The 21,176-nt window shown below is 37.0% G+C and overlaps 1 protein-coding gene across 5 annotated transcripts in view; it reads right to left on the reverse strand.

The window, feature by feature from the left end:
• Nucleotides 1-21,176, reverse strand: part of ARHGAP29 (Rho GTPase activating protein 29) — a 48,286-nt gene that overhangs the window by 7,761 nt on the left and 19,349 nt on the right. For 4 of the 5 annotated variants that reach the window (XM_084211823.1, XM_084211822.1, XM_084211824.1 and 1 more), the window contains exons 3-15: nucleotides 18,335-18,478; nucleotides 11,080-11,176; nucleotides 10,649-10,721; nucleotides 6,770-6,830; nucleotides 6,137-6,274; nucleotides 5,786-5,850; nucleotides 5,238-5,348; nucleotides 5,049-5,129; nucleotides 4,574-4,762; nucleotides 4,191-4,328; nucleotides 2,762-2,952; nucleotides 774-940; nucleotides 138-266 (exon numbers count right to left, since the gene is read on the reverse strand). In XM_084211823.1, coding sequence (XP_084067949.1) covers nucleotides 138-266; nucleotides 774-940; nucleotides 2,762-2,952; nucleotides 4,191-4,328; nucleotides 4,574-4,762; nucleotides 5,049-5,129; nucleotides 5,238-5,348; nucleotides 5,786-5,850; nucleotides 6,137-6,274; nucleotides 6,770-6,830; nucleotides 10,649-10,721; nucleotides 11,080-11,176; nucleotides 18,335-18,478 — 1,584 coding nt within the window. Of the gene's footprint in view, nucleotides 1-137; nucleotides 267-773; nucleotides 941-2,761; nucleotides 2,953-4,190; nucleotides 4,329-4,573; nucleotides 4,763-5,048; nucleotides 5,130-5,237; nucleotides 5,349-5,785; nucleotides 5,851-6,136; nucleotides 6,275-6,769; nucleotides 6,831-10,648; nucleotides 10,722-11,079; nucleotides 11,177-13,182; nucleotides 13,362-18,334; nucleotides 18,479-21,176 lie in introns of those variants that run through there. The other variant, XM_084211825.1, reaches the window with a different exon arrangement.

A 21,176-nucleotide genomic window follows, 5' to 3' on the forward strand; every position in this document is an offset into this window, starting at 1 on the left:
AAATATCAGTCCCACCCAACTGTTCGTTTTTCATTACATGCTCCGCTCAACACTTCTTTATTTAACAATGTCTTCACTAATGTGAAACAGTGCAGGGAAACGACTTCAGGTTGGTATAGCAGTGAGGGCAGCTGTACCTGGGCTGGCAGATGGAGAATCCATGGATCGGGACTCACTGCTCCCCCCTGCACTTTCAGAGTCACTGCACATTCCTCCACTCTGGTTGCCAACTGACCATGATCTGAACGGTGGTGGCCCTCGCACTGCTTTTGAAAAGAAAGTTCACTAATTCCAAATGTCAAAAACAAAATTTACTTTTTTTAAACTGAAAACTAACTATGAGTATATTTAAAATAGGAAAATTTGCACAAGTTACATGAACATGCAATACAGTGAAGAAACCCCAGGGCATATATTCCTGTAAAAGCTTCAGGAGCTAAGAAAATTCATTTCAGAAACTTGACAATTGTGCTTTTGCAGAGGACCTGCAATCAACCAGGAATTTACAAAACCAATGGATTTTCAATTGCTAGAGTTTCAATTGAAAGAGTTTAGTCTCCACTGAGTTTGACAGTACTTGCTGTTTGAATTGTATCTCACCTTTCTTATCAAAGGATCTAGGATCAGGCAGTTTTCCATTTGTCCTTATTATGCTCAAATACATTATGTTTTATAGGCTTTGAACTTTACAATACATTTTTAATCCTCCAGTGTTACATTTAAAAAAATATTTATTTAGAGACTGAGCTCCAAAAGAAATATAGAAGGACTACCTGGAATATCTGTGTTGCTGGAAGATCTCTTCTCTCTAACCTTTTGTGAACGATGATAAACTGGGCTTCCCACATCATCTAATGTCTGAGCAGGAAAATCTCCTGAACACTGAGATAAGTTACCATGGGATGTATGGACACTGTTTGCTGATTGTTTATTAAAAACCCTTCAGAAAGAAAAAAAGTATTTTGAAGAATGAATAAGACAGAAATTCATGAAAAATAATGCATTTTTTTAATCCCTGGGCACAAAAAATGCTGCACTTAATTACTATTTATGAACCTATATTTTTGACATGTCATTCTCATAATTAAATTTAATTCAAAAATTAAAAAAAAAATATTAAAAGAAGAGTGGCCATTTATTTTCAATTAAGTATGTGAGATTTCCTAGTGTTTTCTCTCCACCCAGTGAGAATCAGCTTTTCCATGTCTTCATGTATTATAAACATTATCTTGCAGACTTAGAAAAACAGCCTATCTGTTCATCTGAAGGTAAGAATAATCAGAAGCCATTGTATTCTATCATTATGCTTTCCTCTCCAAAAGATTCTCTGACCAGCCATCAGGACCATCCACCTATAAACACAGGTGTTCACATACTGTACTTTTTAAATGCACAGAAAATGTGTTGAAGCTGCCAGAGTGTCAGTCCATTTTGAAAATCCACTCTCACTGTAAGAACAGAATAATGTTAACAGTAATTAACATAAAATGCTGAAGCACCCTGGGGACAAAATAGCCTGCTGGTCAAGTTTAGCAGTCAGGAGGCTGTTCCTTAATCAGTTCTACCCTATCAAGCTTAAGGGAAACAGAGACTGAAAAACATTCAAATTGGCATTTGTTCAAGGAACAGTCCCTCAAATTAATGCAGAATCAAACAATAAAAATGATCAAGTACATGAAGTATCACAAGGCTGTGACATAGAAAATAAAAGGTGGGCAGAGGAGGAGAAAAAACATGCTCCTATAAATGCCAAACAGTAAAAGCTGAGAGAGCACACAAAGTGTTGGAAATTTCACGCTCATCAGTTTCTCAGGGAGCTACATAGTTAAATCCCCCAAAGTCAAAGTTTATGAGTATAGCCTAAATCAGTCTTAAAAGGCAGGAAATTTACAGACAAGAATTAAGAATCTCAGCTTTAACTTTGAATTTCCGGCCTTTTGTTGGTAGAAGTCTGACTCAAGCATTCAGTTTTTTGTATTTAGTTTCCTTTTGAAAAACGATGACGACGCTTTCCTGTAGAACTGTGAAACACACAGATTGAAATGGATATTCTGGTGCTTTAGTGCCAAGATGACCATTTTACAACAAATTAAAGGTGGAAAAGCATTTGGCATGCTGACACAATGAGCTGTCTTTATCTTGAAGTCTTTACTTCCACATTAGCTGGATCTTTCATAGTTTAATAATAAAAACTTCTATTTCATACAGGTTGGAAAAAAAATAATTAAGTTATAACATGTCCCTACAAATGGACTCTGAGCTTTTTTTAGGCACATAACATGAGATAGAAATCGAGACACATTTCCTGCCAAAAAGTTGCCAAATGTAAACAGTATGAAAGAAGCTACTGTATGTAGCAGCAAGGCTTGTAGAAGAGGAAAACTACCTCTTCAGACTGTCTAAATTTCTGATTTTCAAGTACTACTGCCACACAACCCTACCAAATCCAAAACTTACATTTTTCATATTAATCAGTATCCATATTAAAATAGTAAAAAGTCAAGTCTTGCACAACAATTGTCAATGTTTTAGCAAGTATTATTGCATGAAATAACATTCTGCCTTAGAATTCAGAGGCAGATTTTAATGTCAAAATTATATATAATCTACCACCTAAAAGATGAGACTAAGAGAATAGTAAAGCATGGTAAAACACCAGGATTCCTTTAGTTCCTCCAAAAATATTGTTTTATTGTTAAACACATATGCCTAACTGTTGCATTTTAAACCAAGCAGTTGCCACCTTTACTTTGGCACTTACCCATCAACCTGGGAATTCTGGGTTTCAAAACAACCTGATTCAACAGGAACACCATCCTTTGGCAAACTTTTCACAAACTCTGAATACTGCTGACCAGGATCATAGAGTTTGGCACTCTCACAGAGGGACTGGCAGTTAACTGGCAGAGATACAACCTGAGCATGTTGCAGCTGGAACAGGTTAACTGTTGCCTGTTGGGAGAAAGACTTTCATTATTTGTAGATCATTTACCAAATATTCACTTGCACTTTGCTCAACTCAATACCCCAGCAGCAGATTATTTGAACAATAAGACTAAAAAACTTCAAGAAAAGAGTAACATGTTACTTTTTATAGTCAACTTTCAGGAGACTTGCACAAGCCTCATCTTAATAGAGACATGAGTATTTCCCTCCTCTCTGGGTTATTGAATCCTCCCACTAGCAAATGCAATTTTTTCTCACTTTGGGTTGATCAAGAAAAACAAGAAGGGCCTTTGCTATCAGAAAGGCTTTTTTCATGATCTAGAGTGAATATTAGTCATCACTACAATAATGAAGTAGCTGGAATTCCAAACCCAGGTGAGCTCCTTATTGTCTTGTCCCAGCAGACAGATCAAGTGAACACTTTCTTCATTAAATTACCTTACACTTCTAAAAGATTTTATCACATGTCAGAGACCAGAAAAGGGGGACACTGCTTCATCAGCTTTTGGGTTGCAAAGCAGTCTGCAATTTAAATATACTTGAACTGACAAGTCTATACTTTCTACTGTTCTTATGGGTTAGTTTTAGGGTTGCTTGTGGAGCAGGGTTAAATTTGATATTTTTCCTCCCTGTGCCAGCATTAAGTTTTCATTGTCTCATCTAAACAAACAGAAAAAAAATAAACAAAAACCCCCAAACATCTCTTGACATAATGAGTTCTTACATTCAAGTTTTTTTGAACTGTGCATGTCGTATACAGTTATGACCATCACTTCCCTCTTACACCAATAAATTAGTACATTCTACTAGTCACAATGGATCCTGCAGTAACTGAGACTGCCAGCAAGGCTGAAGTGCGTTAATATCCATGCTGGGCTTGATCCAAATGTCTTTGCTAATGCACTAATCAAAGCAAAGAAAGCTGTACTCTTAAGCAACAGAGGAACACTACTGCCATCAAAATTTTGAAGAGATATTTTGTAAGGATTGTGTAAGTCAGGGTGCTTGCAAGGCAACAGCTTATGAAACACCCAGAAATGTTCAAGACTCCCCCCATATGTTTGGTTTTTTTTTTAAACTCCTACTAGAAAGAGAACAGAGATTAAAAGTTTTTCTTTTTTTTCTGTTGGCATGACATCTGTCCTTTGAAAACTTTCTATTTAAAATGGGGCTTATGGGGCCTTCTCTTAGTTCTAATAATATATAAATATCTGCGCAAAATGTATTTTAAAGATCATGCTTACAGCTTTAAGAGTAAGATCACACTGGTAAATAAGCTCCCGAAGCTGTGTTAAAACATCACTTTTAAAGCTCTCCAAATAATTTCTTTTTTCTTCAACCTCTGCCATGCTTGCTTTATAGTGTTCATTGGCTTCTTCGGCCTAAAGAAAACACAAGTATAAAGAGTTGATGAACTACAGGCCTTGATACTAGAAGCAAGAAAAATCTCCACTCAATATGCTTGTATTCAAGATTCTCTTTTAAGGTAAAAACCCATACAAACGAAGGAACATCGCATGATTAAAATTAAAAATGTGAACTCAACTTACTCAAATGCCCTCCTTGGGAAAGCATGAATAAAACCAGCATAGACTTAACTTTAAAAGCAAGGAACAAACCTCTTTACCTTTTGAAGAGCTTCCTCTTCTAGCCTTCGTTTTTTCTCAAGTTGCTTGCTGAAATCTTTGACAAAGCTTCCACTTGAGCTAAGCTGTTCCTCCTCGGCACGAGCAGTACAGGACTTTGCCTTTTCATACTCATCTTGACGCTGCGTATACAGCAACTTGGCTTTTCTGAGAGCAGCTTCCAGCTCTTGCTGCAGAATGTTGCCAGAGAAAAAGGAGAAGGATAAACAACATTAATTTTTCAGTTATTTAATGTGATGTTTAAAGAGGCTTATGCACAGGTCTGTATGCTGCAGTACCAAGTACATTAACAGTGAAAGATAACCTCTTACAAATGCCAGACTGCCACGAAATTGACAGTTACATCTACTTTCACCAAGCTCTAGAGACTAGGTGAATTTAAGTGCAGAACAGGCTAGTTTGAAAGTTTCATCCTTTTGAAGAAGTCCAGACTGAACATATGAAAGAAGTACCAACCATTTTTTTCTGTTCTCGCTGCCAAAGATCCTTGATATCTTTCCTTTGTCTATCCAACTCATTTTTCCTTCCAAGAAGAGGCTAGATAGGAAATATTAATGGAATACATTAAAGGCATATAGGCTGGAAGTTTGTTTTCTTGAATATTCTCTAAAATTATATACACTCTTGTCTTTTTTTAAAGCATACCTGCACAAATTTGTTGGACTGGAGAGCAGCAGCTGTTTGTTGCCAAAGTTGACTGTTCTCGATATCATTTTGAAAAGCATTAAAGAATATTGACTGGAATGGCATATAATCCTAAAATTACACAAAACATGTTCTAGGTAAGACAGAGGCGTAATGACATTCCAGATGTCTGTAAAACTGAACTAGATTTTCAATTAAATTTAGTAAATTTACTAAAATAGTATGAATGTCAACTATGAATGTAGAAAATTACTAATTTCTCAATTGTGATTCATTTTACTAGGAAAAAAGTCTACAAGTCCGAATCACAAAGCATACAAAATATTAGTCAGAAAAAAGAATATTGTGAATCTTCATATTCAACAAAAATATTACATATACAAATTTCCATTACATCTTCCCATTTGTTAAATGAAGATCTTTTTAACCACTGCTTTATAATTCTGTATTAGCTTAAAAATCCATTCCTCAACATCAGAGTTTTACTCCTGAGCAAGCCATCCAATAAAGATTTAAGACTAAGATAAACCCCCAAGGTATACACTCACCTGGTGTCCAACAACAGCTTTAGCAGTTTCAGCCATTTTTGCTAAGTTTTTAGCACACTCCACTTCTGTTAAAAAAATTCACAGTTACTGTTTACATTATAACACAACAACAGTTATAACACATGCTAAATGCTTTTTACAGTCTTCCTTTAACAAACAGACTACAGAGGGGACCACCTTCATTTTGTTACAGGCCTTTAATTGTAGGAAATGCACGATAGCTCTGTCCACTTCAGCGGAACAGCTACTAATTTAGAAATCACATTATTGACAGTCTGCAGCACAGAGTCCTGACAACAGATTTAATTTCATCATGACAAAGCTGATTAAATGCCAGAAAGAGCCACTCACCCAAGCTAAGCTTTTTTTCTACCCATGCGACTACATCCTTGGTATATTTTGACCATGCTTTAGCATAGGACAGAGCCGACTCAATTCCACTGTCATTTCTTAGGAGCATGCTATCAACCTCCTCTGCTCGAAGATGTCCTGCAAATAAAGCATCCAACACAAAGAAGTGATTTTTAGACATGACCACACACTGAGAGCAAAGCCAGTATTAGCCAACTGTGAATGCTTAAGCAGCTCTCATCTTGAGTTGGTCTTTAATGCTAGTTGACTCTAAACAGGACTGACAAGAGGTTTTAGAACAAATTAAAGGGTCATAGTACTTTATCTGGAGTAGTCATATGGTCAGCATAACTTTCTTCAAGAAAGTGACCCAACAAAACACCAATCGTATGACAACACACAGAAGGTCCTTCAGGCCTTAGTTCTCTCCCCAGCCAAAACAAAAAAAAAGCAACCTGGGTTGGTTATTTACAAAAGAATGAAACGTTGACAATAACTTTTTTTTCCACAGTGAAGTTGTAAAGACAGCATAGGTGTAAAAAAGTGACCAAGCAACTTATTTAGAACATTTTTAGAAGAAAAAACCCCACAGATTACAAAAGGGTGTTTATCAATGTTAAATGAATGACCTACCTTGAATATCATCCCTTTCATGCAGTGAACCCCCAGACTCCACAGAAAGATTCTCAAAAGACTGGCGTACAAGAAATAAAACATTAAGTTAGCAAAGAAAATCTCTCACTGGAACTGAAAGCTAACAAGATAAATGGCATTAGCTGCCTCTATTTCTTCATAGATAGAGCAGATAAAGCAAACTGCACCATCACTCCCTCTCTTCTAAGGCACAGCATTTTTTAAACCCCCATTGCTGACAAATAAAAAAGAATAAATAGCAAGGAATCATTATGTACCTTTACATCAACAATCTTGAAAGTTTGTGATGAAAGAGTTAAATATCAACCAGATTTGTTAAACAATTAAGTGAGCTCCAGCTTTTCTTAAATCCCTACCTATCTTTTAAAAACCTTTTCACACAGACTTAATGCCAGATACATAAAACAGACACCATTCTATAAGCCATTATAATCCTGTATTTCTTCCTCAAGGGAATAAAGTTTTTTATTAAATTACTTGCAGGAGGTGCACTGTAAACACAACAGCTGACTAGCAACACTTGCTAATGAAGCCCTGAGAATCAGTACAACCTGACAGAAAGTAATCCACTAATAAAAGGAATTTAGCACATCACGTCATCCCTACCTTTGTCCTCACTGCATTTTGCTACCCCTTGAATTGTGCAAGTTGAATTATTTGTAAGACTGTGCTGTAGACCTGACTACTCAACAAATTTAAATAAATAAAAAGTTTACTTTGTAGCAACTACCTCCTCAAAAGCCAAACCAAAACAGACAGACATCAAACCCTACATAATGTTAAACAGATAAACTACATTTGAAAACTTTGAAGCACAAAGCAGACAAAGAAAACAAAGGCTAAGAAATAGCTGCAAAACGTCCTTAAGCTTTGCAGGAACAGGTTATTTCTATTTAGACTTTGGCACTGGTTTATTTTCAGACATTCACTAAAACAGAGCACAGTTATCAATGATAAAAGTAGTTTTGGTTTGTTGGTGTTTTTTAATGTAAATGAAAACTGATCATAAATCACACAAAAATCTCTCAAGAATCATTGTTTACTTCACAGCAGAAGCAGCTTTTCCAAAGACCAAAACATGCAAGGTATTAATCATCAATGACATCCAACAGAATCAAATTACAGCCTAAAGACCTGCTTTGTTACTATTACAGTGGCTGTCTAATACAAGTGAGTTTCCACAAAATGGAAAGGGTTTTTCCAGAACAGGTGGGAAATCTATCCAAAGCTGTCCCCAACTAAATTGGTAAACAACCCCTAAAATGTGAATTTAGCAATGGATCAATATTTGGTTACAGAGAAAGCTTGAACATTCTTAGATTTAGTTCAGATTTTATATAAAGTATTACTGTCTTCAAGATTATTTAAAAGTTGTTAGGGGAGAAAAAAATAATAATTGGAACACCTCCATACTTTATATTAACTTGATGCACTTTTAAGTTCTGGACCTAAAAATTTTTTTCCCATTTCTATAAGATCTAATTCATTGCAGTCCTGAAAACCATTCACTCCTTTCCAGTAAATCAGGCACACCAGTTAATGCAGCTAATCAAAGGTCCCTCATTCTTCCACATTCACCCACTGCAAATATATAATACCAGAATATAAAAATTTCAGAAGCAAGCATGAACATATGCTTTTATCTATGTCAAATCTTTTATCTACAACTTATCAGAACGTGATCCATACAGCTTGCCCCCCTCAAGCAACCCAATGACTCACTCCAAGCAAAATTAAAACCCCGACTTTCATTTCCAACTTCAACCAGTCTCTTCTGCCTCTTCTTCCCCTCATTACCCGACTCTCCCCCTAACACAGGCAAATCTCTTCACACACTTTGAAAATTTTATCCTTCTTATTATGCTCTCAGATCTGCACAGCATCAAATAGCATTCAAATAGCTTGTTGAGTAATGAAAGGTCAGACATGTCTGTCTGGTCTCTTCCAGTATATTTTAAAGTGCTTTTGTTTTTAATTAAAAAATATCTTTGCTTCCACCTTGTACATCTGGTTGAACTACAAGAAGTAAAATGAGAGCAATTACATTTGCTAAGTGGGGGTATACATATCATTTAACGTAAGCTCCCAAGTGGAATGCCTATGGTAAAGAATGTAGACTCCCCTGCAGTCAAGAGAAGCAAGATCAGCTCTGCCCACCCCCCTCCTTGGAGCCATCCTCATCAGCTTAATTAGGGAGGTCCCTAACTAAACAGGCAATTAAAATATTTCTCCTTAATCAACCCTCAAAGTATTTACATATTAAATTCTACTAAAATCTTATGCTCTATTTAAAATACAGCTAGCTGCTATGATCACTGAAGATGCAAAACTACAGAAAAAGTTAAACAGCTATTAAATATTTTGCATTTAACTCCAGTTAACACTCAACTCCTAGCTGGCCTCCAAATTCCTCTCTGAATTGTAAATCAAAGTGAAATTATTCACCTGTTAAATGTGTATTTATTTGCCTAAATGAAAATGCACTTCAGACAGATTTCTATGAAACTGAAGTATGTTACCCTACCTGCTCCAAAATTTATAATTGTTCACCTTCACGTTAGGAAAAGCATGCAATACTACAAAAGCAAGGTTCTAAATATAAACTGATTTCTGAAGCATCTAGAATGGAATTCCTTCTTCATTTCACTATATTCAAATTTCCTCTTGGCCTTCCCCTCACCTCCATGTTCAGAGGAGTGACCCTCTGGATAATCAATCATTCACTTCACAATAAAATATATAAAACCATCTCTTTCCACAAGCACATATTTTTGCAATGTAAAACCATTTCAAGATTAAAATGTTGGTAAATTCAGCAATTTCCTTCTGCTGGTGAACCAATTAGATAAACCAGTACTTCTTCAAATAATCTCATTTAATTTACATGAGATGCTGGGTTCTATGCTATTAAATTCCATATTTTTTATCAGTGACCTAAAATGAAGTTTGCTGGAACCAGTTTTCTGAGTAGCCTCCATATTGTATATGAAGATAAGTTTTGTAGCAGCTACAGAAGTAGAATTTGCATGATAACACACATGAGAGAAAGATGGATTATCAAACATAGTGAAAGTTTGAAGACTGTTCAGCTGTAGCTGCATGGCTTGCTGCACACAAGGCTGTGTGAAGAAATGCTAAGTCTTAAGTATGTTTCAACAAAGCCTTTAAAAAAACACAATCTAACTTTTTTAACCTCGCTGCAACTTCGCTTGTAATACACACTAATTATCAATTGAATTTTCCTTGCATGTAACTTTAAAATTTATTTCATTTACCTGAAAGTCTGCTTCTCAATACACAAAAATTCAAAACAGAACTTGGTACTGAGCATTTTTCAATCATACCTTCAGAGTGTTTAAAGGGAAGTTTAAAATGTTAGTGTTTTTCTTTAACTACCTATAAACTGACAGTTCTTTTAGTGAATTGTTGCTGGAACAGTTACAGCACAAAGTGGGCTCTGAAAGAAGAAAAGGTAATTTTGTCATAAGTTCAAATCTTTAAAAGCCAAAATGAGTCCTTAACCCTTTGGCTTTCAGGTTTAACAGGTAACTGTCTAAGTACTTCAGCGACAAATCATTCAAGTATCTTACTTTTCCCCATTTATGTTCACTTAACCAATTTTAAAACCTCAAAAACAATGACAGCAGGTAGCCCTGTCAAGTCATTGCTATCATTTAGAACTGAGAATACATTCAAGTATTTGAAATGTTGAATACACATTTTTCCTGGGTTGAAATCTTGTTTTAAAACACAGATAACTCCTACTGTCCCAGCCCAAAGATACCGAGAGTTTCAGTGGAACTGAAGTCTCCTTTAACAGATATCATTTTACACTCCAAGAGAACGTGTTTAGCCTACCCGACTTCTCCGAGATACAGGAAGTCCCAATGACGAGCCATTGTCTACATCTCCCATAAGGAAGTCTGAAACACTGCCAGAAAAACAAAGAATTGTGTTACTTCATTACTTTACCTCACCAAGCAGTTCTGTATCACTGAATTCAGAAATTCAGATAGTGTTACTAAGCCCTTTAAAAGCTCTGCGAACCATTTTTAGTAGACATCTTATATTCTCTGCAATTTCTATACCATCCTAAATTTTGTTATTAAGGAAAAAAACCAAACTGACAAAAATCCAAAACAGTATAATTATTCTAGATGTAGCTAATTTAAATTACTTTATCAGAAAATAGTTGTCCAAAAGAAAACTAAAGCTTTTGTGATTATTGTGTCTTAATTTGATTTGGCTCCATTGAGTTCTTTAAAAACTTGTTCTGGATTCCAACTTACACGCTTCCAAAGGTGAATGCCAATGTTTCAATGGAAGAAAATATTTCACTGAAGAGCTCTCTCTTATTTTCTTCATTAACTTCTTTGAAGTTCACAGCTTACAAAAGAAAAAAGAAAGAAAACCAAAGGGTGAGAGGTGGGGTCAATTAAGCAAGTTTACCAGGCCTAGCGACAAATTTTATACACAAAGTCTCCTACAGAACATGCAACATTATGCTTTTCTGAATAATTGAAAAAACATGGTTTTAAAGAAGATTAGTAAGAAAGTAAACACTAAAGGAAAAAAAATTAACACAGTCCAGATGCTTCCCACAATGAAATCAGATTACTCTTGCACTTCCTGTATCTTCCCACTTAAGGAGCAGCTTTGTGTGGAAATGTTGGTAATGCATGAACAAAAAATAATTTACCAACCAGAGTCAAATGACACAGCAGCAGCACCCACAAAAAGCAGCTCACAAATGCAGTCAGATGTTGGAACAGCTGTTTCTTTTCTGAGTAGAAATTTCGGAATTTCAAACAGGAGCAGTAGTTTGTGGGGGTGCCCCCTCAACTGAATACAATCCAGAACACAGCATTTCTGGCTTAAGTACGGGCAAGCAGAACGCTATCAAAAGGTGGTGTCCATTGCAAACCCCTCCAATTATTAGCTCCACAGTCTGGCAAAAGCCCATCAGTTTTTCCTGTTTAAAGTGGGGAAGAAACTCAGCATAACTATTGGTGGTCCCAAATAGGAAGAAGAGTGTTGCTGGACAAGTTAGATGGTTTTAAGTGGCGATCAAGTACTTAACTACTCAACACAGCATTTAGCACACTTCTCTGACAAGCTGGAATAATGAGACAAGAAGAATGATTCATCCAGAATTTCTATTAACAACTACTAAACAAGAAGATGGAGGGAGAAAGGACAAGACAAAAAAGCACGACCATTTTTGTCTGGTTTCAACTTAACTCCTTAATCAATGGCGACTGGGAGATATTTTGTAGAAAAGCTGCATACATTCCTTTGAGCTGAAGCTGGATCCTCTGGAGGGAAGTTTTTCCCAGAGTTACATTGTGAAAATGACAACTTCACATCAGTACTTTAAGTTTTCTTTTTTTTCAGTTTACTGTTTATCTTTTTTTAAGCAATGCAATATTCTTAACTCTAGATCTGTAAGTCACACATGCTGCTCACACCTATTTTAGGGGTACTGCAATGACACACATACAGGTACTCAACCCACAGCACTTTTTGCAAAATCAAACAAGATTAGTTTGTCTTCTTTACATTTCAAGTACAAGTAGAATACAATGTCTTGTAGAAGTAAAAATAAAATAATGTTAAAATGTTACCCATTCTACACAAATTTTCTCAGCAAATTAGCAGGCTTTAATCTTAAAAAGCATTCAAACTTCCTGCCAGGTGCCTAAATACTAATGGGTAACAAACAAAGAAAGTACAGTAATCTGCTCCCCCATTAGACTTCCTTTGTGAAAGGAAAAGTTCTTTACCAGTAAAGTAGCACAGTTAAATCCATTCCTTTTTACAAAGTATGTTAACAGACTTGATCAACATTTTATAACAACTATTTCTATACAAAGCCATTACAGAAAATACATATTCTTCTCATGGGCTATTTTTACAATTACTTGCAAATAAAAAGTAATGTTGTAAGAAGCTTACAGCAAAAACCAATTCTTGCATATTATAATAACATTACCAGTCTCTGTTGACAATTCACTACTAAATTACAGCTTCTCCTACCTCTTCATTCGGCTACACTTTGTAATTAGGAAAAAAAAAGCCTCTGGCACCTTTGTTTGAAATGAGATTCGATAAAGCTCCACAGATTATTTTTTTAAAATAACTTTGTAAATAGCAGCGGATTTCTTTTTTTTTTCTTAATTCAGGTTAGTTGAAAACCTCCGCTTTCCAGAAATAATGTTGTGCATAAGTCTAAACTTTGCATTCCAAATCATTAAGCAACAACAGTCACAAGGCGACCTATTGATTACCAGTCCCTAATGACTGGAAAAATCATTTAGGAGCCGTCATGAAATGCAAACTGCTTCAAAATTAGAAGGAATTAGCAAAATTGTCTATGTATTCAAAGCACTTACCATGGTAACATTTGTATATCCATTAGCTGCAATGTCTTCAGAGAGAGAGCACTTCTTTCACTTAGCTAACGAGACATTAATATAGAGAGCCTTTCCCTAAAGAAATGCCGTCTGTTTCACTCTGCCTTCCTGTTCCAGGAAGAGTTTTGTTAAGCTTTACACTTTATATGCCAGAGAAATCCTTTCTTTTCAGGATCCATCACAAAAGGAATAACAAATCTTAAATTTTTCAGATTTACTTCTTTGCATTTCTCCCAAAACAAGTTAGTTTAATCTCTTAGTGATTCAGTAGAACACCACCAGCTTTTTTCTAGCTTACCACCACTGGAATGCTGATGTACTTAACGTCAACTTTAAACCACGCACTCTCTTTCCCCAGGACATCCTGACTGCACACAATAGCTACTGACAACAATGAACTGTAGTAATCTTGCCATGTCTGGAAATGACAGCTATCTATCTATAGTTCTACAGATTTCAAAGCAAGAATAAAACTAGACAACTCTTTTAAGCAAGATTTCAGATGACACATAATGAACTTCAAAAAATCATATGACAGTGGTACTTTAAAATCTAAATCCAGTACCAGAAATGCAAGCCTAGCATGCAGTGGATCTCTATTTCTAAAGCTGTCTTCAAACTGAGGTGGGTTTGGCAATCTCATTAAAATGCTGCAGTATGCTGCAGTTTCAGCACTTGGGTCATGCCATCAAAACTTTTTCGAATCAAGCACAGATCAGGCTGGGGAAGCCAAAACAGCCGTGAAGGTTTTGGAAGTGAGAATCCCAGAAGCTGAAGCATTGCCTGAGGACATTTGAGCAATGCTTCTAAAAACGATGCAGGAAAGGCTGCCAGCTGTGGAGACCGAAGGGCAAGCAGGGCCTTCAGAAGGTGATGGGTAGCTCCCAGTGAGCTCCCAGGCACACAGCCCATGGGACACAGCCACGCTGGAGGCAGCGCAAGTTCGCTCGCTGCCTCAAGCATGCTGCCCACACACACGGGCAGGACTGGCAGCAGCAAAGCTGCCTTGCCAGCTGTCTGCAGATTCCGGACAAGCTTGCACAATTTCCTCCTTGCAGGTCAGTTTTCTCATACATGATGGATATATATGATGGCATCACCATGTTTTTTTTTTAGACAGGAATACATCCTCAATCCTTGCTTTGCTAGCTGACGTATAAGAAGTAAGCAACCAGCTGACTTCTTAGAACTGAGTACCTTTGCAACCAATTTTGTCTTTAAACTCACAACAATGCTTTCAAAAACCTTTCAGAACTATGTCAAAAACAAAACAACCCAAGCAAACAAAAAACCCAACAGAGACGAAAAGACCACTCCCTCTCTGAAAACAAAGACTTATAATACCTCTTGTTATTACCACTCTGCTTCAGAAACATGTAAAATAAATGGGGAGAGGAACATAAGTAAGAAGATCAATAGTATGGAGATTGGAAATAGGCAGAATATTCTTGTATTCTAGAGAAGATCAAAAGGCTGTCCAAGCCCCACTGTTCTACTTTTAGTTGTTAGTGCCACATCATCTCACCATCCTGCACTTACTACCAGATTTGGCAGCCTCCTCAACTCAAGCTGGATGCCAACAAGACAATTTCAAGGAACTGTTTCCTACTCCTTCCATAATAAATTTTGCTCTGAATGAACATCACAGATACACCAACAAAACTGAATTACTTCAGTTCAGTTTTTTACTTCTTATTTGAGGTATTTCTTTTTGATGCAAAATTACTACAAAAAAGCCCATGCTTAAACAGGAAACTTCTACAAGACAAGCATAATTTTCAGCTTTACCAGGAATCAGTATTCATTCTAGTGATTTAGTCAAAGGGTGTAATTAAGAGCAGAGGAAGAGTACAAATGTCAATTCAGCATGGGATCGGGAGAACCATGTACTCTAGGGCCATCAACTATTTAAAGGCACTGAGTGGAAAAATGACAATTACAAATATGGTGCTGTGCCAGGATGGGAAGTGACTTACAGAAATGGGAGCATAAACAGGTTCCAAGCAAGATGCTTCAGTAAGTCTCAATTCTTCCAGGTCAAGCGAGGTGCCATTTAAAAGACATTTTTCATTAAGTACTCAAGTAGGCATGTAGAAGTAGTAGAGTCCAAAGAGGCCCAGTGAGGCACGTCATGTCCAAGATATAACCAGAGAAACCAAATGTGTCATGTCCCACTCTTCTCACCGCCATTTCCCCTCAACCTCAGTCAAAAACAGCACAGGTCTGACAAACCTGTACTGCCAAGTATGATTCTCTGCAGCATGATTCAGGTAACATGTTACAGGTGGGTTTTCCTTCAATCTATCTAAAAGGAAAAGCATTGAACATCCAAAGCAGAACAAGGGGCACATTTGTATCATTCCCATTGAAGGTCTTGAAAAATGGCCAAGAAGTTTCAAAGAGGGTCACGCACACTCTAATTTTTGTTAGCCTTTGAAACAGTCACACTTGCAGTAATCTAAAGGGGGGTGGGTAGTCCATCTGCACTGCACATTATGATTAAAGCATGGTGCAACTTGTCACAGTTATGAGAACACTTCGCAAGACACTAAGACTTCATGAGTCATTAAGGTTCCAAAGTTATTATAACTGATTTAATGAAGAGCAAAAGGCATTTGTTATAATACCAGTATGTCCCTATATGAAGTTTCAAAGAAAAACTGGATTTGAAACTGACATTATACAAAGATTCAAAAACCAGGAGGTAGAATCAGGTGTAAATCTCAGCTTGTTTCTATTTCATCCTCTCCTAAATAAACATCAGAATTTTTCCATGTCAGGTTAATTTTCTTCCTAGTCATAAATCCAACTACAGAGTGCCTCCATATCTTTTTATAGTTCTGTCCTCCAATGACAAGAAACAGATGAATCACATGAACTTTTCATAATGTCACATTAACAACGACAGGGAAGCCAGAGGAAAAAGGATACTGGATATGTTCTACCAGCTCCTCACATTCTTGTAGCTTCCTGTTTATTCAAAAGCTGCATTACCTCTGGTGAAATAACCACAGCTGAAAACATGTGAATGCATGTGTAACACACAGGTCAAAGTAAGCAAATCTGAGGTCTGATATGCTTAAAATCACCACAATGTGCTGTATTTTTATTTCCGCTTTCTCAGTACCAGCTGTCATACACTTCAGTTTGAATATAAACTTGGAGCAGTATGATCTTCAGAAAAAGAACAGCTGTAAAAACCAAACAGGTGCTAAAGGCAAACTGCCTTCACATTTACCACAGATTATGCTGGGGGAGGTAGTCTGTTTTCATACTGCAAAGGCTTCGCTGTTCACAGAGAAGTAGGACTGAAATATCAGCCAGAAAGAGTCCTGAAGTCTTGAATCTCCCCATTTCCATCTCCAGAGGTGTGACAAATACAGTATGTGTCTGAGCAAACGCTGACAAGCATTACCAAAATCTTTGTATCAAAGTACTTGTTTGTATCAATGGCTACAAATACTGAGGCAGTACTGCTTGTTTTCAGCTCCTGTAAATGGCAGTTCAACCCCTAGTGAAAGAAGATTTTCAGATAGGCTACTAAACTCTATCCAAGCCTTTGTTTTCCCTTTTCAGTTTTAAGAGCTGGGTTTCACCTTTTGAGAGGTAGGGAGCTGACTCATTCCTCCAGGAGATTGCAGGAAGCCAGTCACCTGAGTGAACAGCTGAGCTCAAGTGCCCAGAGAGGGCCCCTAAATGTTGCAGGATGACTGACATGATCCTGCTTTAGACTCCTGTGGATTTTGCATTTCATGCTATTAAGCTTGAGAGTTGTTTTAAAACAATATGGTATGACTTACTTGGATACCTTAGGTCACTTTTCCTCAACATTTCTTAAATTAAATAAATTGAACATTGTCCTATGACCAATGCAGGCAGAATAGAGTACACAGTCATCTCAGCACAGCACTTAAGCATGGAAACAGCTTGTTGGAGGTGGAAGAATTATGTTCACTAAACAATTAACATGCTCACTAAACTCTGGCTACCCCTGTAGGTGTGTACTTCAGCTCTCCCCATGATCAATAACAAACGGCACCACAAGCGACACCCTCTGTGTTTCTGCTGTAATGTACAAACCTCTAAAGCAAGTTCAGAAGTTATAGTCCTGTCCCATGATCATCTGAAATACAGGTACAGAACGACAGGGAGTGTAACATGAAGAAAATGTGAAGTAGTCTGCTTCTACCTGCCAAGATCAAACAAACTCGCAAAGGCATAGATCAATAGGAAGAATCCATAAGAAGCTTGGAAAAATTCAATATATAGGAATCAGGAAGCTAAACACATTAGCATTTTAACTGATATTCCCATTTAACTGATATTCCCATACACTTCAGACATACTAAGATAAATAGGAAACAAGAGGGAAGGCCTAGACAAAGAAGAAAACCTAAACTGTCTCTCTGAAGGAAGGTATCCTACATGATTTAATGCAGGCAAGAGGTAGAGATTTAACCCTGCTCAAAGCTGGTTCCACAGTAATACACCAGACTCCAGAGTAGGAAGAGCTGCAGTCAAAGGTTACACAGAGAAGGAACAGGTTTCTGGAGCAATTGAGTACTTAATTATTTGCATTTGTCTGGCATGCTGAGAACTGCAGTAGCAAAGATCAACAACAGAAAGTATTAACATGTCTGCAATACTTTTGTTGCTATTGGCACCTTTATTGACACGTGGCTGCAATGCACTTGTGGAATTTATAACTCTTCAACTATGCAGATTTGGATTGCTCACCTGATATAATTATAATACCATCCCTACAGATTCACAGACTTAGGCAAAGATACTTGGCAAATCTCAAAGTGGATAAATGCCAGGCTTATTACTCTGTGATATTATTCTGGATACTCAGGTAAAGAAAAGCTTAAAATCAAAGGCTTGTGCTTTTAGAATTCAATGTGAGTTTGCACTTAACTTCCTATAAGCATAATTCTATCACATCAATGAGAGAACAAGCTACTTAATATTACTCTTCACTTAGGGAAGGCATTTTTTTAAACAAGTATTACAGCATTAAGCTTAAAAAACCCCTGGTTTCTTCAGTACACGTAGAATTCTATGTATAACTCCATCCAATCAAGTCACTAATTACAATTTTCCATGAATATGAAACATAGCAATTCCTTACCTTTTACTTTTGCAATAACTGTTCCTGCAGCACTAAGAATATCAACAGAATTTAGAGTCTGATGTTTATTTATCACTGCTTTTAAAACGCGTAGTAACTCCCCCAGGCGTTCATGTACTACTTGATGCAGGCCATCATGATTTTCTGAAAAAAGTAAAGGAGAAACTAAATTAAACCAGTGAATTAACACCCAGTCACATTACAAAACTCTTTGATAGTATTCAGTTGCATGGAATTCTAGGCCACATTGAAGCTGAGCCTACTTCAAATAAAGAAATTGTTAAAAACAGAGTTATAATAGTAGCTGCCAATAGTAAACTTGCAATATTGTACATCATTTACACAAACTTATTTCTCACAAAAAGTGAGGCAAGGATACTTTAAAAAAAGGGGGAGGGGGGGTGTGGGAATTCTAAAACAATACCTTAAGGCTTCTAAATTAAACCATAATTTCTTTTTCATGTCATTTAATCTACCACCGTTTTGATAACTACCTATATGAAAAAAGTATCAACGAAAGCAGATTCTGATTTTTCATTAAGTAATTCTTCATCTGATACCAATTCAACACCATACATGTATGTTTGTAAATTAAAATTTCTGGCAAATATTGGTTAGTTTTCAATTAAAGTATCAGCAAAATCTTAAGCATCTTTAGTATATAAGCCTAGATCTACAAAAGGTCTGTCTTTAAGTATGTCAGTAAGTTGAACATCTAAATTAGTCCAAATCAGAAAAATTCTCAAACACACTCCAAGATGGTGATGCTTTTTACAGCATGTGCCTCTTGCTATGTGCCTCTAAATCCCAAGCTCATCTAAGTTTTTTATAAAATACTTATTGTTGCATCCACATCACAGGTTAAAGCACAATCTGTTTTGTTACAGAAGAGGTGCTGGTGCATGGAATTAAAGTTTCTCATGCGCTAGAGTGCTGCGTTGCAAGTTGTGGTAAAAAGCTTTCAAATTCAGGAAAGTCTAGCTTATGAAAAAGAAAAAGAGGATCTAATAGAAGCTGACTCACTTCCCCACCGAGCAGGGCAATTCTGTGTTGTCTGTGGCCATGATAACAAACAGGTCAATACAGACAATCACAGTACAGTGCAAATTGATCCAGTGTTGCTCAGAAAATAGTTTCAACTCAGAGCCATTTTTTTCTGGTGACAAGACATTATATTTAGGCTAGAGGCACCTAAATTTTTCTGAGGAATCCACATAGTACAACATGACACATCAGTACAGTAGTCAGGTGTGCAGGTGGGGAGGCTACACACTAATTTTATATGTTTGTATCAGGTATAATAGCAAGTCTCCTAAGGACCACCACGCTTCAGACTTTATTCCCCTACATGCCACATATCAGGAGTTTTTTTTTTTTAACTCAGACTGGCTTATACATTGTTAAAGGAATAAACCTTGACTCAGGAAGTACACTAAGGTAAAGACTATCTACCATTCACAGGCACTTTCCCTGCTGGAAGGGACAAGCAAGATCTGTAATAGGACACACGAAAGTCCAGGAAAATCCATCTTAATCAGCAGTAAATTAGGAAAGTTGTAAGTAACTTGTTAAAAAAAAATTACCACCCAGTTGTGCCTTTATCTTCATTTACACCTACGTACTGGAACTGCATCTCTCGCCTAGTCAAAATGATGATGGTGTCCCTGCCTTATGACACACAGGTGCTCACAGATGTGTCTGGAGAGATGAGCTCCTAATCATGTGATCAGAACACCCATCCCTATAGCCAGATCCTTTTGGCAACCTGGGGGGTAGATTTTTGGACCCCTCACGATCAGGGAGGGGAAACAAGGCCATAAAGCAGCCCCACCAACCTACAGATTATTTTGAGAGTGCTCAGGAAGGAGTATAACACAGACATACATCAAACAGCATGATTTATTCTTGGGACTTCAATGTGACCCACAACTACAGATTTGTCATTGTAAGTCAAAAAAGTCTCTTAGGGTTCCTTATGCATTAAGTGAAGACAAAAAAACCAACACCCCCACAAAGACTAATTAAAGCAAAATTGATCCCAAAATACGGTTTCATACTACTAAAATTTGATAATATATCTTGCCAGAACAATAGAGCTGGGGGGGAAAGGCAAAATAAGCGAGAAGGGAAAACCAAAAGAAAATTCTTGAAGCGGACACAAACCTCTTCAAGTCTGAAACAGAAGTAATAAGCTTCAAAGGGAAATGCTAATGAAAACAACCACCGAGTTGAATTAAATGTTTATCATACCATCCAGGAGAACACTATCACTAAAATAACACACTCAAGCAGGACTTGTACTCTCAAAAGCAAAGGTCTGGCTACACCCAACTGAGATTTCTTTGTATTCCATCACTGTATCATTTGTTTACAAAATATCTGGAACATTGTTTCTGTGCCTCCAGAAGACAAAAGGTCTGTGACAAGTGGTGCTTGGGACGAGGTGGGGGCAGAAGTCATCAGGAACCACAACTACGCTGCATTCACAATAACTAAGACCAAACAGACACTAAACCAGAGATTTCCTGTACAGGACGGATTTAGAAACCTCAGGTAGCAAAACAGCCTAAATATGCCAGATGAACAGAAACAGAGTTTGAATAGTAAGAAGTCTGAAAATGGCTGAGAGCAAAACAATGGTAGAACAAATACAGTGAAAGGAATGCACAAGGAAATGTGTCTCCAATGGGTTCCTGCAGGAATTCAATCTAACTGAAGCAGTCACAAAAAGTACTTTCAGTTTTTCTTCTGTCCCTTGTATTGTTGTACACATTCATTGATGCACATGAAGTCAGCAAGAAATTCTCCACCAATGGATGCCATATTGTTTTAAAACAACTCT

This window comes from Fringilla coelebs, assembly GCF_963513975.1.
Source record: "Fringilla coelebs genome assembly, chromosome: 9".
NCBI lineage: Eukaryota > Metazoa > Chordata > Aves > Passeriformes > Fringillidae > Fringilla > Fringilla coelebs.